At 42.5% G+C, this 15,661-nt stretch overlaps 1 protein-coding gene across 6 annotated transcripts in view; it reads left to right on the top strand.

Annotated features, from left to right (window-relative positions):
• Positions 1-417: 417 nt before the first annotated feature.
• KIAA1217 overlaps positions 418-15,661 on the top strand; it is a gene marked incomplete at both ends in the record, with an annotated part of 258,303 nt that continues 243,059 nt past the window's right edge. For all 6 annotated transcript variants that reach the window (XM_084254333.1, XM_084254330.1, XM_084254331.1 and 3 more), the window contains 2 exons: positions 418-487; positions 10,170-10,453. In XM_084254333.1, coding sequence (XP_084110459.1) covers positions 418-487; positions 10,170-10,453 — 354 coding nt within the window. The remainder of the gene's footprint in view (positions 488-10,169; positions 10,454-15,661) is intronic.

Below are 15,661 nucleotides of genomic sequence, written 5' to 3'. Positions count from 1 at the left end.
CGCCTGTGTGAAATGTTTTCCTTCCTTGGCTGCGGAGTCTCAGCAGTTTGCAGCGTGGAAACAGGAGGTCTGGCTCTGGGGTAGGAAAGCTCATCACCTGTTGGTGCCTCCCCGAGCGCCGCGCGGCGCGGGGGCCCTCCCCAGGCTGGGGCGGCGAGCACAGCCCCCCCCTTTCTCGCCGGACAGACGCAGGGACGCAGGCACTGAAGGACGGGGGAGGCCGGGCGCTGGAATGCAGTTTTCTTGGGCGAGAGAGACTTTGCACCCGAGCGCAGAATAGTTTGGGGTGGGGTTTCATTTCGCACGGTCTCCTCCTCCCCACCCCCGGGGCCCCTTTCCTGGCGCTTTCTGGGAGCTTTCAGAACTGCGCTCAGAAGTTTAAAGAGCAGCGAGGAGCCTGGGCTGTAGGCAGGGACAATGGAAGAAAATGAAAGCCAGAAATGTGAGCCATGCCTTCCTCACTCAGCAGACAGCAGACAGATGCAGGGTAAGTAACAGACCCATTCAAAGATGGAGTTGCAGTGACGCGTGTCCCTGCCGCTTGCTGCTTTTTATAGCTGGAGACAGGGCGCATGGCAGAGAGAAAGCAGATTTCTTGGGTGGTGTCTTTGCAAAACTCAGCGGAGAGTTTGGATTTCTTGGGTCTCGCTTTATCTCTGGCAGGATTTTCTTAGTCAGCCAAAGAAGGGGCGCGGTGATGTCACGTTTGTAACTCAGCGGGGAGCCGGTGTGTGCTGTGTCTCTGGGCAATGATAAAAATATCACGAAGCAACTTTTAACACTCACTGCTCCAGCGGTGGGAGAAGGAGCTGTTTCTGTGACGCTTGTCTCCACGACGGCAGGGTTTCCATTCATTGATTGGGGGATTCCATGAGGCAAATGCCTGTTGGATGCAAGTTTGGGAGTCTTTTCCAATAAAATCACAGAGCTCAGGGATGTTTTATTTTACAGAGTAGCCAACAGCAGGGGAGAGCATTTTACATTTGGATGATAGGGGGAACCTGGGATCTTCTACCTTTTTATTTTATTATTATTATTATTATTATTATTATTTTTGCTTTTTTTAAGTTGGGAGTTGTTAGACAATTTTGGTAATTTTTTTTTCAGGGCAGTTTCCCTTTTATTGTGTTTATAATAATTGACTTGTCTTTTCCGGAGGGAATTTCCAGAGGCTTATGTTGTTCCAAAGAAGTTTCACAGTGGGGTTGGGTGGAGAAAGGACCCTGCTCCCCAGTGTCTGGTGTCTGTGATGCCAGAGTCTGTCCTGTACTATCACACGGGCGGCATGTTCATAAACCGCGCAATCTGGACCCCTCCCTGCCCACCCTACCCCAGGTTCATCCAGGGGCCGGTTAATAACTGAAAATGTCCTTTCTTTCAGGGCTGCGGGGCTGTGCGTAGGAGTAGGGATTATGCACTGGGGAAAAGGTGTGTGTTTTTAAAGAAGGCAAAAGGGAAGTAACAAATGACTCATCCACAGTGGAAATGCAAAACTAAGCCAGACAGAAGAAAATGCAATTACAATAGATAGACATCCCCCCAACCCCCTACTCCTTCCACTCCGCCCCCCTGCAGAGAAATGCAGAAAACTCAAAGCTTAATAAACCCTGGAGAATCTCTGAGTCTTACAGTCTTCTGTCTAGGTGTCTGTACTTCCAAAGAGGAGCATTCTGTGGGCGCCTGCCCAGGAGGTCCATCAGAAGAGAATGCTTTCTTCCTTCCTTTGCCACTCCCTCCCTCTCTCCACCCCTTATTTGATGGGACCAGATCCTACTGTAGGAATTTAGCCTCTGGGCCTCTGTTGAAATAAATGACTAAGAATCTAAGGCAATTAGAATGGGACCGATTTAGGAAACAACTTTGAAACAACCGCAGCAATTCAAAGATGCTTAAGAGGTTTGAGGTGGTCAGGTTGAGAGAGTGGGATCACTTTACTCATTTATTCATTAATTCAATGAATATTGAGCATTTGTTCAATCGTAGTCACAGTTTTAGCTGCTGGGAATCCAGCAGCCAACAAAGTAGACTAAATATACTTTCCTTCAATGAACTACATTCTTAGGGCCAAATTGGTCTGGGAGAGTGAGGGTAGAGGAGGGGGGGTGTGATGGTAGAGACAAGCAATGAACAAAATAAGTAAAATACATAGTATGGTAGATGGCAGGCGTGCCAGATTGAGCAAATAAAAATGCAATGAATGAATTTTTTAGTATATCCCTTTTAAATATTGGGGACAAACTTGCTGAAAGTGTTCATTATTTATCTGAATTTCAAATTTAGCTGGGCATACTGTATTTTATCTAGAAACCCTGTTAGAAAGAAATAAGGCTTCGGGGGAAAATAAGGCAGAGGAAATGCATAGGGAGTGCAGGGGTAGAGATGGTGGTGAAACTGTAGGAAGGATTATCCAGGAGAGCCTCACAGAGTTGATATTGAATTAATGTGCAAAAGAAGCCAGGTAGGCAGCGGCAAAAAATGTTCAAAGAACAGAAGAAACATGGGGAAAAGATGGGAGAAGTAATTGTGGTCAGATCACCTGTGACTAACGATACTATGGTAAGGTCTTAGGCTTTTGCCGCAAGGGGGTTGGGGAGCTACTGGCAGGTCTGCCTTGACTTGGAATAGAGATTTCCATAATGCTGTACAGAAAATAACCCAAGTAGAGGTGGGAGACCAAAGATGAGATTTACACAATGAACCAGGCAAGAAACATTATCAGTTTGGACCGGCAGATAGTAGAACAGGTGGTAGATAAGGATGTAGTAGGTGTGTGTAAAAGCCAAAATAATTTATTAAAGGCTGGGGTGTGGGATACAAAAGAAACAGAAGCATCAAAAATGACTCCAAATTTTTTTGTCTGCACAGCTAGAAGAATGAAGATGTCATTTTACCTAAGTGGGCAAGCCCTAGGAGGAGTAGATAGGACAGTGTTTGTCATTGGGCAGAGGCAGAAAATCTTTCACTGTCTTAGGATCCAGAAGCTTTCAGGCATGCAGATGGATGTGTTGATCGCGTTTTGGATGTTCGTGACTGGAATTGTGGAGGGAGAGCAGACACCCCAAGAAATCTACTCGGATCCAGTCTGTGTGCAGAAGGAAAGATTCAAGACTTGTGCCCTGGGGTTTGCACTCCAGTTTGTAAAAATCAAGGAGATTGGAAGTGATGGCTGGAGAGATTTTGTTTGTTTGTTTGTTTTAAAGTTTTATTTATGCATACAAGAACTGGGGTACAGCCCAGATGTGGAGGGGGTGAGAGGATTCACCAGAGACAGAGTGGGGAACAGAACAAGGCGGAATGACTGAAATACACTGCTAAGGGGAAGACAGGAGAGGTCTGCTGAGCCATGTGGGTCACCTCCCTGGCCGCCCGGGGATCGAACTTGTGCTGCAATGGCTGCAGGTAGCTTCCTAGTGCTGCATCTTAACCCCTTGAGCCACCAGGGAGGCCCTGGAGAGATTTTGAAGGGGAGTAAGAATCCAGGTTTGATTTCTAAGATGACATTTAGTTTGGGGGTGGGGATACGGTACTGTAAGGAGTGTGGCTTTGTCTTTGGTTTTTGGTCAACACGAGGACCACACAAGGATGTCAGACCTCTGATGAGCACATCACAACCCCTCTGTTCTTCTCAGGGCAATCTCTCCATTGCATTCTTTATATATTGTTTATATTTCACCAAATCACAATGTGGTATTCCAGGGTAAAGACTTCATCTTTCACAGTGTTTTCATCTTCTATAGTCCCAGCACCTATCATCACCACCAGGCTTGCAGAAGTTAATAAATAGTATTGAACAAGATTAATTATATCATTCCACGACTTTGAGCTGATCGATCCACTATAGATAAGGATCTTCCTCGGGTGATCATGTAACTTATTGTTTTAACTGAGAAACTTTGAGAGTGAAAGGGAACACTATAAATAATTTCACTGAGACAACAGTTGCAACCCAGGGTTGTTTTGGCAAACTGGGACATATGGTCACCTCAAGGATAATTCTTATCAATGCAGCAGGTAAATAACATTTCAAAAGTATACTGCAAAATGCATTGTGCAAATCAGGCACTCACTAATTATTAAATGAATTTGACTCTAATTATATCATGCTCCTTTTCAAGGCTGTGGGCTCCGTAGCATCAAGGCAGGTGAGGGTTCCTTGGGATGCCTAAATCAGCCCAAAGCAGCCCTCCGGTTGCTGCCTTTGCTCTGTCCCCTAAGAACACAAACACTGATGCAGAAATGCTGTCCGTCTCCTGTTTGATTCCCTACCCCCTGACTTGCCAGTGTTTTAAGATAGTATTTTTTTATTGTGATAAATATTTTGCAAGATATAAATGTATCAAATCAATACAGGGTACATCTTAAAGTTATGCAAAGCTATATGCCAATTATATCTCAGTGAAGATGGAAAAGAAGACAGTATTGGTAGCCCCCATGTAGCATTTGCCTAGGGAGTCCCAGACATTAGGTCTTTGCTCAGAAATCTCTAAAAATGTCCCATCAGTCTCTGTCCTTTATCCTATTTCATCGTTCAGAGCACTTATCACTGTGGTCTTTATATTATATAGTATTTGTTTGTTATCTGTTTCTCTAATTATAATGTAGATCAATACTTCACTATCTCCTAATGTTTCTCAGAGTGCTAAGCAGTCCCTCAATAAATATTTGTGTGAATGAATTAATCAGCTCACTAGCACGTGAGACAAGAAGGCTCTTCTAGCTATTTCTTTTACCTGAAATCTATACCAGAAGCCCTCTTAATCACTTGCTTAATTTCTAAAGTATTTTTAGAAGAATATGGTGGCCTGATTTTAGCTATAATTTCTGTACCATTCTGTATATGGCCATGGTCTTTATGAGATTGACAAGGGGACTAAAAAATGAAGTACCCCTACAGACCTCCAAAAGAATAGATCATATATACTAGTCAGATAGCCTGATTGCTGTAACAGCCCTGATCTCAGTGGTTTAGCTTAACTGAAATTAGTTTCTTGAACACAGTGGAATGTGAGTAGTCCTGCTCAATCCTGGGTGGGCCCCTACCTCCAGCCCGGCTCTGGGACCCAGGTGCCTTTGTCTAGTATCACACCATTCCCCAGGACCTTCTTCTGTATTCAGCCTGTCAAAAAAGAAAACATTTGAAAGATTATTTAGGAGGTCTGAGGGTCAGGAGCTAGGGGGCCACTATCATTTATGCCCACATAGCATTGACCAGAATTAGTTCAAGGCCCTACCTAGAGAAGGGGCTGGAAGAATTCAGTCTTCTGTGTGTATGCAACAGGAAATATGGTCTGACTATACCGATAGATAAAATAAGGTGGCTACCATCCTAGGACAAGACAGGGTGCACAGCCAAACAAAACAGCCGCTCCCCGCAATGTTCCTAGGACAAGAGAGCATCTCAGCATAATTTAAAAATCTTCATCTTTAGAGACAGCTGACCAGAAGCCACCACAGAGAAGCAAGGACTCCTTCCCTAAGATGCTGAAGTCTACCTAATCTTTACCCAGGAATAAAACCCTAGGGAAGCCCTGGGCCTGTTGCTGGCTGGTGGGCGGGCATGATCCCACACCCCCTGTGCAGGTTAAGCTGACGCAGCCTGTGCAATCTGAGTTGTGGCCAAGAAGCCAGCTTTGCTAGCTCCCATCAGATAACTTGCCGTGTGAATATCTTCCTCTGGATAACCTGTCTTCGATAATCCTCTGCCTACTTCATACCTGCCCCAACCCCATTTTCTATGTTTAAGCTCCAGAATGTCTATATCCCAGATAGAAAGCCCTTTGAAATGCAAAATTGTCTCTGGTACTCCAGCCTTTCCGGTCCCCACTTGTGCAGCAGGGAATTTCAGAGAGGTTGTTCTCCATTCTGCTTGAAGGGGCTTCAGAGTTGTTACTCTGGGCTGTGCAGTGTCTGGGAGGGGCAGGAGGGGACACTGGAAGCCTTGTCTTCATGCTGCTGCTCCACTATTTGGCATGGATTCCCAGAGTAGCAAACAGCTGGACACTCCCACATTTAAAATGTTAGCACCAAAGTACTTGACAGAGAAGGAATAGAACTGATTTTTCATTTTGGTAACTTGAATGATCTATTCATGTGGATAATGAGGAATTGGTGACTTGGATCCAATGGAATTGTTTGTTATTAAACATCTGCGGATTCCCTCTCTTGCTTGTTTCTACCTCTGTTTAGTTTTTCTCCTCAGCTGAGAGACCATATTCTCCCCCAAATGATTGGAATGGCAGAGCTGTCAAGTTCTCCCTCAGGCCGGGAGTTGGCAGCTCCCAACTAGCTGACTCGTACTAAGGAAAGAACTGGGGCGACTGGGTTGTGTGTTCTAGTGGCTTTGTGTGGAAAGTGTTGCTAGGTGGTGGTGGATAACCACAAAAGAGGGCTGGTGCCTGGTGGTGGATGGAGGCAGAGGGAGCTGATAGAAGGCTGGAGAGAGGCTCAGGGCAGGAGGTTGAAGCAGAGAGGGTGTAGACACCAAGGGCAGTTCACCCTGGTGCCCAGAACTGCATTTAGCCGTTGGTGGGTACGTTAACCTGGTACTGTTTGCTGCTTTCCTCCAGATGGCATTAACTCTTGTTAACGAACTGGAGACATCATAGACAAATCCACAAAATAGAAAAAATGGAAAAGCAATGCAAGGTGGATGTCACCTTCCTAGTGCAAAAGTATAAGAAAAGAATGGGGGCCTGGAGTCCATATTTGGGGCTGCTCATGGCTGAATGTTGGTAGAAAATTGACTGTAAACTCCTTTCCCAATTTATCTCAAAGAAGAAAATAGAAGATTCTTTTCAGTCTCCACAGGGCTACTGTTCTGGCTCTGAGGATCCTTGGAGGAAACAAAATTGTTCTTGTGAGTCTGTGTAGCAAAGCAAGGCAGAATGGAACTTTCAGTCCCTGCTGGTATTTGAGAAACTTGAATGCTTATCCATATGGGTGGTCTGAATGTCTCTGTATGATGTCCATGTAAAGAAATAACCTTTTCAGAGATTCAATCCTGCTAATTAATCTAGCTGTCCTGGAAAAATCTTTAAAATATATTATTGCCATGATGGCCAAAGTAATCTTAAAAATCCATTTAAAAGTGGGGCCTCTCCTGTGGCGCAATGGGTTGAGAGCAGAGCTGTGAAACTGTCTGCAGCCTCTGCAGCGCAGGTTTGATTCCTGGCCAGCCAGGGAGCTACCCACATGGCGTGGCAGACCTGTCCTCTCTCCTATCTCTCACCTGCTGCTCCCCTCAACAGTGTATTTCAGTCCATCTGCCTGTTCTGCTCCCTGCTCTGTCTCTGGTGAATCCTCTCACCCTCCCGTGGCTCTGACCTGTACCCTAGTTCTTGTATAAAAATAAATAATTTTTTTTAAAGATTTATTTATTTATTTATACAACCACTGGGTACAGTCAGAAGCGCGGGAGGGTGAGAGATTTCACCAGAGCCAGAGTGGGGAACAGAACAGGCAGACCAACGAAATACATTGCTGAGGGGAGCAGCAGGCGGCAGGAGAGGTCTGTGCGCCATGTGGAACCCTTGACGGCGGCCGGGGATTGAACTGGCGCTGCAGAGGCTGCGTGCAGCTTCGCAGCCCAATGCTTAACTGCTGCTCCACCAGGGGAGGCCCTAAAAATAAATAAATCTTTAAAAATTTTTAAAAAAAAATCCATTTAAAAGTAACAGTGTTATGTCAAGTGTTACAACAATTTGGGCTGACAAAAACTCATCCACATGCTCACTCAAAAGGAATGCTAAACCTTTTCAGATCTTTACTAACCAGAGATAAGGAAGATATGGCATTGTTGGTATCTAACTTTACCCAGCAGTTCCTGTTATTTTTGTATTATTAAAGAAGAGGCCACAAAAAAGGCAGCCATCATGAGAATCCATGCAATGAGTCAGTTACCTAAATAAATTAAAATTAATCTCCCAAGAACTTTTGAGCCAATAGTTCTGTCTTATTTCCCTTCTAGACTTGGTGTGAAACTTATGAGAAGTTGAAGAATTTGCTAATCTGGAACATTTCCCCCTCTCTTTCCTCATTTGTATCTGACTGAGATGCTTATGATTATCAGTATAACATGAAATAAAGGGTAGATAAGAAGAATTATTCCCGGAACACACACACAGAACTAGGGTACAGGTATGGTACCAGAAAACCAACCTGAGATTAAAATATTCTCTATTCCCAACCAAAGGGTGCTGTGACTAGAGTTTTCTACAAAGATGTTTCTAGGCAAAGACCAAGGAAACTGTTGGTGGCACTGACTTCGACTGTTCATCCGTAAACTGTGGACACCTATTGATTAACATCACTAGTGAGAAGGTTTGGTTCTCTGTTGATCTGAAACTTAAATCTAGAACTGTCAAATGTTGCATCTTTTTTTGTTTGTTTGTTTGCATATGACTTTTTTTTTAAGATTTATTTTATTTTATTTTTTAAATTTATTTATACAAGCACTGGGTACAGTCAGAAGCGCGGGAGGGTGAGAGAATTCACCAGAGCCAGAGCAGGGAGCAGAACAGGCAGAAGGACCAAAGTACACTGCTGAGGGGAGCAGCGGGCGGCAGGAGAGGTCTGTACGCCATGTGGGACCCTCCTCCAGTGGCCGGGGAGCAGCCGGGGATCGAACCGGCGCTGCAGAGGTGGGCAGCTTCACAACCCAGCGCTCAACCGCTGCACCACCAGGGAGGCCCTGCTTATGACTTTTAAAGAGAATTAGCTAACAAGCTGTCACTGGAAACTTTTTTTTAAAATTAGAGTAGATTTGAAGGATTTAGAGGTAGCAGACTCTGCTTGCAAATACAAGTCAACCATTCTCACCTTTTTATTGAAGAGGGTGAGACTAAAGAAGGTGAACTTATTCGTTCTAAATCTAGGACTCCTTAGACCTCGTCCAGTGCCTTTTCCAGGAACTCATTGGCCAAGGACACCTTGTTCTGCCTCTATCTGTAATACTGGGTAGGAGCTGCCACTGTGTAGAGAACGTGGCCAGCTCCTGAAGTGATTTTGAATTCTCATTATTTTCTCTTCCTATTTTTTTTTAAAGCAGTAACTCCTTTTTCCCAGTTGACTGGAATATTCAAATCAGACAAAAGGTTGAGATTCTTTGGACATGTCCTACATTTGAAGCATTGTCATAGATGGCCCTTCCAGTGCTAAGTAGAAATCAATTTGTCCCTTCAGGACCGGTCAGAGCAGGGTGTCAAGGTCAAGGCTTTTGAAAATACACTTTATCTCTTATGTTTTCATAGTGTGTTTTTGATAAAATCCACTTCAAGTAAGCTCTTGAAGCCTTTATGGTCTCTCAATTATACCTCCAATAATCTTCTTATGCATACTTGGTTTATACTAATGTGGGAAATAGCATTTTCAAGTGATTCCCATATCTTTGCTTCTTTTTTTTTTTTTTTTTTTAATAGAGGCATGTTTTTATTTATTTATTTATTTGTTTGTTTTGTTTATACATGCACTGGGTATAGTCAGAAGTGCGGGAGGGTGAGAGAATTCACCAGAGCCAGAGCGGGGAGCAGAACAGGCAGAAGGACCGAAGTACACTGCTGAGGGGAGCAGCGGGCGGCAGGAGAGGTCTGCGCGCCATGTGGGACCCTCCTCTGGTGGCCGGGGAGCAGCCGGGGATCGAACCGGCGCCGCAGAGGCCGCGGGCAGCTTCGCAACCCAGCGCTCAACCTCTGCGCCACCGGGGAGGCCCGATTCCCATATCTTTGATTATAATAATTGCGTTTGACCTTGGAGATGTAGCAGATGTTTCAGAAATCACCTTTAGATTTTAAAAATATATAAATACTGATAACCGGGATAAAACTGGAAATAAAAATAAGGAAATAATCAGACTCCTGGAGGGATTTTTTCCCCTAAAGTTTTCTTTCGATGAAGGTAAGGGGCAACCTAGTTGCTGAAAACTATTCTGACCACTGTTCTTTTTTTTGAATAACCTCAGGGAGACTTGAAAATAGTAGAGTTTTTGCTTCAGCTTCTTTATTTCGAACGTGCAGTTTTTCATGTTTCTTTTGAGTGTTGATTAACCCCCTTTTGCCTCCAAAATAAATCTGCTAAGTTACATTCATACATTAACAGCTGCCATAAACCCTCTTTTTAATGAGATTTCGAGTGTGAAATCATTAATTGTGAGCCATCCTTTTTTTTCCTTCCAGAACAAGGAAAAAGCAACCTGCATGTCACATCGCTAGAAGATGCAGAATGTCGCAGAACCAAGGATCGCCTGTCTAATGGAAACAGTCGAGTTTCAGTTTCCAAGTCTTCCCGCAACATCCCACGGAGACACACTCTAGGTGGGCCCCGCAGTTCCAAAGAAATACTGGGAATGCAAACATCTGAAATGGATAGGAAAAGAGAAGCTTTCCTAGAACATCTGAAGCAGAAGTACCCCCATCATGCCACAGCGATTATGGGCCACCAGGAGAGGCTGAGAGACCAGGTAGGAGCCTGCTGCTTTTTCACTCTGCAAGGTTTTTTTGTTAATGGACATGAGGGACAGCAAAGTGAACTACAGTTTATAGCAGGACATTTTATTGAGTGAAGTGTCTACTATTCAGTTGTTCCAGAACTCTTCTGAGACTTGGGAGGAGGCTCCAGAAAAGTTTGACCTGAAAGCACTACCCCTTTTACTATCCCAGCCAAAAAGCCAGAGGCCAAAGAGGGAAGACCCAGAGGTTATGCAGTTCCCCCAAGAATATCCTCATGTTCAGCCACAAGTAGATCTGAAATGCAGTGAATGATTAATTGAATGAATGAATGAGTGAATGAATGAATGAATCCATGGATAAATTTTGAGGGTAAATAGAGCACAGAGGCATAGGCTGGAGATACATCCCTCTTCCTCAAGAAGCTGACATTATGGTTTAGTTTCTGTTCTTTCCCATTTTACTCACAGATGTTTTCTTTTTGTATATTTGGCTTTCTTCTGTCTTCAGCAACATTTATCTGAGGTTATCTTGACATCCACACAGATATCACCTAACTGAGGCTTGGGATGTTTTTGTTTCTTGGCTGTATTCCATGACTTTTTAGCAGACAGTACAGTTTGGGGGTTAAAAGAGATGGTCTGTGGACCTCACAGACTTGTTTATCAGATTGAACTTTGAGGATGGAGAAGATAGTGAAGGAAGTGGAGAGCACTTAGCGGTGTGCATGGTAGGGGAAGGATGGCAGGCTGTTACTGATTTCGACACTACAGGTAGAGAGATAACCTATTTTAAGTCTGCTGTTTTGCTAGTTAGTTACAAAAGTAATGTCTAATTCAGCTTTTGATCTTCCATGGGAATGGAGATTGGAATCAACCGGAATCTTTAAATCTATATTTCTACCACAATCTCATTTTTTTTCCCTTAAATTCTGTCTTTCCTTCTATGAAATCTTTTCCGGAATGCCTAAAAATGTGAAATGTCTTTTATGAGCTCTATGTTTACTTTTTGTTCACATTGCCGAAAGCAGCAGACCCAGAAGAGGAAAAACAAATAGGAATCTGGGTTAGTATAGAGATGAGTAGATTAATTCTTGAGTTATTAAGGGAAGGAAGGCTATCTTCATTTCAAGCTACATAGAAAATATTGCTATTTTATTTTTATCCAGATTTTGACTTTGAACTCTTTTATCCAAACTTTTGACTGTTTAAAAAGGAAATTCCCCACAGCTCTCACAAATGTAATGACTGATTATACCAACTGTGTTGTACATTGTACAGAAACTCACCTGTACAATAATATCAATCGCAGTTTATATGCAATATAAATATATTAATTTATGTTTATCTCTACAAGCAATAGCATCTTTATGAATTATTTTTGATGAATTTAATTGTATCATAACAGAACCCCTATCACCCTGGAATATTCCTCATGCTTGGATACCAGGGTATCAACTTACACTTTGGGGATTAGATATAGTCCTTCCATTGTGTATGAAAAACTTCAAATTAAGCATATTTTTGTATATCATATTCATCATAAAACTTACCAACTGATGTATGTGAAAATGTTTGAAATTCAGATTTATGAGTCCTTATTCATGTATATATGTATCAGCAACTCCTGGAAAGGGAGGCTAATTGGCATGAACTTAGATGCACTAAGAACATAGACCATTCAGTGAGTAGAGGGCTGAGGCAATGATGAAGTAATAGGTCTGGCTAAAAGGTTAAGGTTGTAGAAAGGGTATATTTTGAAAAATAATGTCCAACTTATACATAAGAACATAAATGGAAACTTTATAAATTACAGTAAAGGAAATAGACCCAGCGTGAGAAATTCCTCTTTAGAGTTATGAATTTATTCTAATCCAAATACGAAAATGACAGGAGAATCACCATGTTTAGTAGTAGAACCACTTAACTCTTTCCACTAATGACCAAATATGGGTATACACCAGTTTCTTTTTTTTTTTTTTGAAAAATTTATTTATTTATGCATACAAGAGCTGGGGTGTAGGCCAGAAGTGCAGGGGTGAGGGGAAGTGAGAGGATTCACCAGAGACAGAGTGGGGAGCAGAACAGGTGGATTAACTGAAATACACTGCTGAGGGGAGCAGCGGGCAAGACAGGAGAGGTCTGCTGCACCATGAAGGTTAGCTCCCTGGCTGGGGATCGAACTCATGCTGCAGTGACAGCTGATAGCTTCGTAGTGCTAAGACTTAACCCCTTGTGCTACCAAGGAGGCCCTATGCACCAATTTCTTAACTAACCTCCAGGGAAAAAGAAATAACTTCTTAAAAATTAAGAAATTTCACACAATGTGTGTAGAGTAAATAATAATTTGGCACTAAGGAAGTGGTATAAATAGTGGCATCTGAAAAAGGTAAAAATTGAGACAATGTTACTGTTGCTAGAATAACACCTCCAGAGGGAAGGTTCATGGTGTCAGAAAAGAATTTTGCACATCTTATTTAGAGAATTTGCATTAATGTATGATTAATAAAATATAGAGGTCTGTGAAATAAAGAAATATGATAGACTTGGAAGACTCAGTATTAAAAAAAAAATCTTGTTCTTAGAAACTCCAAATAATCTTGGATATATCTAAGGGAAATCAGAATGTGATCAAGAATAATAGCCATTTAATTTGAGTATAAGGAAAAACAATAGTAAAAAATAAGAATAACAGTCTAATACTTAACAGATGTTGCTACTCAAAGGTGCAGAAGAAAGAGCTAGCCTGGGAATGTTTCTCAGACAACTGATATTTTGAATTGTGATATAAACAATGGGGAAAGTGTATTTCAGAAGATTTGGAATATTACAGAGAAGGACATTTTGTGGCAAGGAGGTAATGATTGAACAGACTAAATTCAAGGGGCTGCAAATTTACTTGCAAAATTGACTTTAACTTGACGTTAATCATACAGGATGCAGAAAAAGGGAAGAAGAATCCTAAATGGGTCTCATTCATAACACATGGCTTTTGATTCATGTTTAATTGGGTGCCACCAATCTCTGAGTTAGCTTTCATATTAATTAGTGTTGTGGAAGAGCAAGCGAACAAATTTTGAGAACAGTGCTATATTAAGAGTGCTGCAAAAAAAATTCAAAATAAGATTCTACTGGAAAACTTGCAAAGGAGTGCCTGGGAGTAGGTGGGAAAGTAAGGGGAGGCAGAAACCAAAAGTACAGCTAGCTGTGCAGTGGCAGGACAGGAGACACCTGGAAAGTGATAATCAGCAAAACCTGCAGAAAATTGCCACCAAATGAGATGGAAATTTCAGTATTGAGAAGCCAAAAAAAGACTAGTGTGATTCAGTCCAGCACATTGATGCAGAACTCATATTGCAGACACCTAAATTGTCCTTCCTCTCTTTACTTATCAAGTTCACTTTGCCATTATTCATCCTCCTTCCTGCAGGTGCTTGTGTGTGTATGTGTGTCTGTATTTAATTCAATCAGGTGGTAATTCATCAAGAACCTACACTCTGGGCCATCAGGCAGTATATAAAAAGTACAAAACAAAATACCTCCCTGTCAAGGTTGCATCTAATTAATGGAAAGAGTGCCAACCTTTGGGTCCATTATAACTGAGTTTATATCTGCTAAGACACAACTGTGTGACTATAGGTGAGTCAGTTCATTTCTCTGAGGCTTTTTTTTTTAACCTGAGAAATGTGACAGACAATACAGTTGTGGTGAGGTTTAGATGAAGAAATACATGTCTTCTAGAGCAGATACTGAATGCATGCTGAAACCCTTCATTAGTTGGGAGGTCAAGGTCAGCACCCATTAGAGCAGTATGAAACAAGGTAAACTGCAATGATTTAGAGCAGCATTTATAAAAGTATGTTCTGCAAGAATCCTGAATCCCCAGTCTCTTCATAGCTGTTTGGGGAATAAGGAGTAAGTCCTTACTTAGGGAAAATTCTTGGTTAAACAGAGATAAAAGAATTCCTACACTTTGGCACTGGTCAGATCTTTTAATATGCTAAATGGCATTGAGAATCTTAAGTGGAGATTTGGGAGTAGATGGGTGAGGAATGAAATATGTATGCAGTGTTTCCCAAGCCTGCTTGACCATTGTTTGGAGGGCTCTTTGTTTTGTGGGACACATTAGGAAATGGTGGTATGTACCTCAGAAGCTTGCTGGAATTCAGCTGTAGGAGATCAGAATTTGGGTGGAGTCTCTTGGAATGACTAAGAGTTCCTAGAAACAGGATACTCATCCTCATTATTATTGGTTTCCTCATAAATAAATAGCCATGTCCAGGAAATTGCAAATCACGATATGCATGAGTAGAATGTAGGCATGGAGGCATCAGGTAGAGGAGGGGAAACAGGAGAGACAACACAGATAAGAATGGAGGTGGCTCCTTCATGGGTCAACAGATGGGCCTGTCTAAGGGATTTGGAAGTGTCACTTGGTGAAGTAAGAAGTCAGTGGATTCAAGTAGAGGGAGCTCAGGTTGGGTTGCCTTTGAAAGTCAGGCAGAAATCTCAGTCTGGCAGCCATAAGGCGCCCTTGTGCCTTTGAGGAAAGAAGTGGAATAACAGTCAACTTTAAAGGTTAACTTTTCTGAATTTCATGGGAAAACTATGTGAAAACTATGTGAAAAGCTTGGGGGTGCTGACCTGGAAGTCACTGCAGTGTCCGTATCTGTAGTGATAAGGTCTAACCAAGATAGTCGCTTCTAGAATGGAGTTCAGTCAGAACTGAGACACTTCCCACATTCAGTAGGGAATGACTTAGTGATTGATTGGAGAAGGATGAAGGTACTAAAGTCTATAGCAGGTGAGCAAAAGGGAAAAATACCTAAAGGGCACAAGACCTAGATTCTTTTCCTTACCCTGCTCCTGCCTGTGCCAGGACCTTGAACAAGTCACTAAGCAGCCAGTATCTTCTGAGTAGACAGACCAGAGACCTGTGATGTGCCATCAGTCAGCATTAGGAGAAGAATAGCTAGAAAAGGACAGAAGCGTGTTAACTCTTGGACCTGCTGATGGTGGAATTGTGGGAAAAAGACCTGTTTGGAACTCAGTGGCTTTTACAACAGCATTCTGTAGTGTTTCCTTTTAAAATGCCCTCAGACTTTGGCGCCAACTTAGTTTTACATTCGCATCTCACTATGTTTGTCTTATCAGGACTACCCTTTCTTCCTTCCATTCTCCTTCAAAATCTGAACCTTCAAGGGTGTGCTACAAACTTTCCAA

Source organism: Talpa europaea (genome assembly GCF_964194135.1).
Source record: "Talpa europaea genome assembly, chromosome: 14".
NCBI classification, from domain to species: Eukaryota; Metazoa; Chordata; class Mammalia; order Eulipotyphla; family Talpidae; genus Talpa; species Talpa europaea.
Note: the sequence above shows the minus strand (reverse complement) of the source record. Positions and strands in the feature narration are given on the sequence as shown.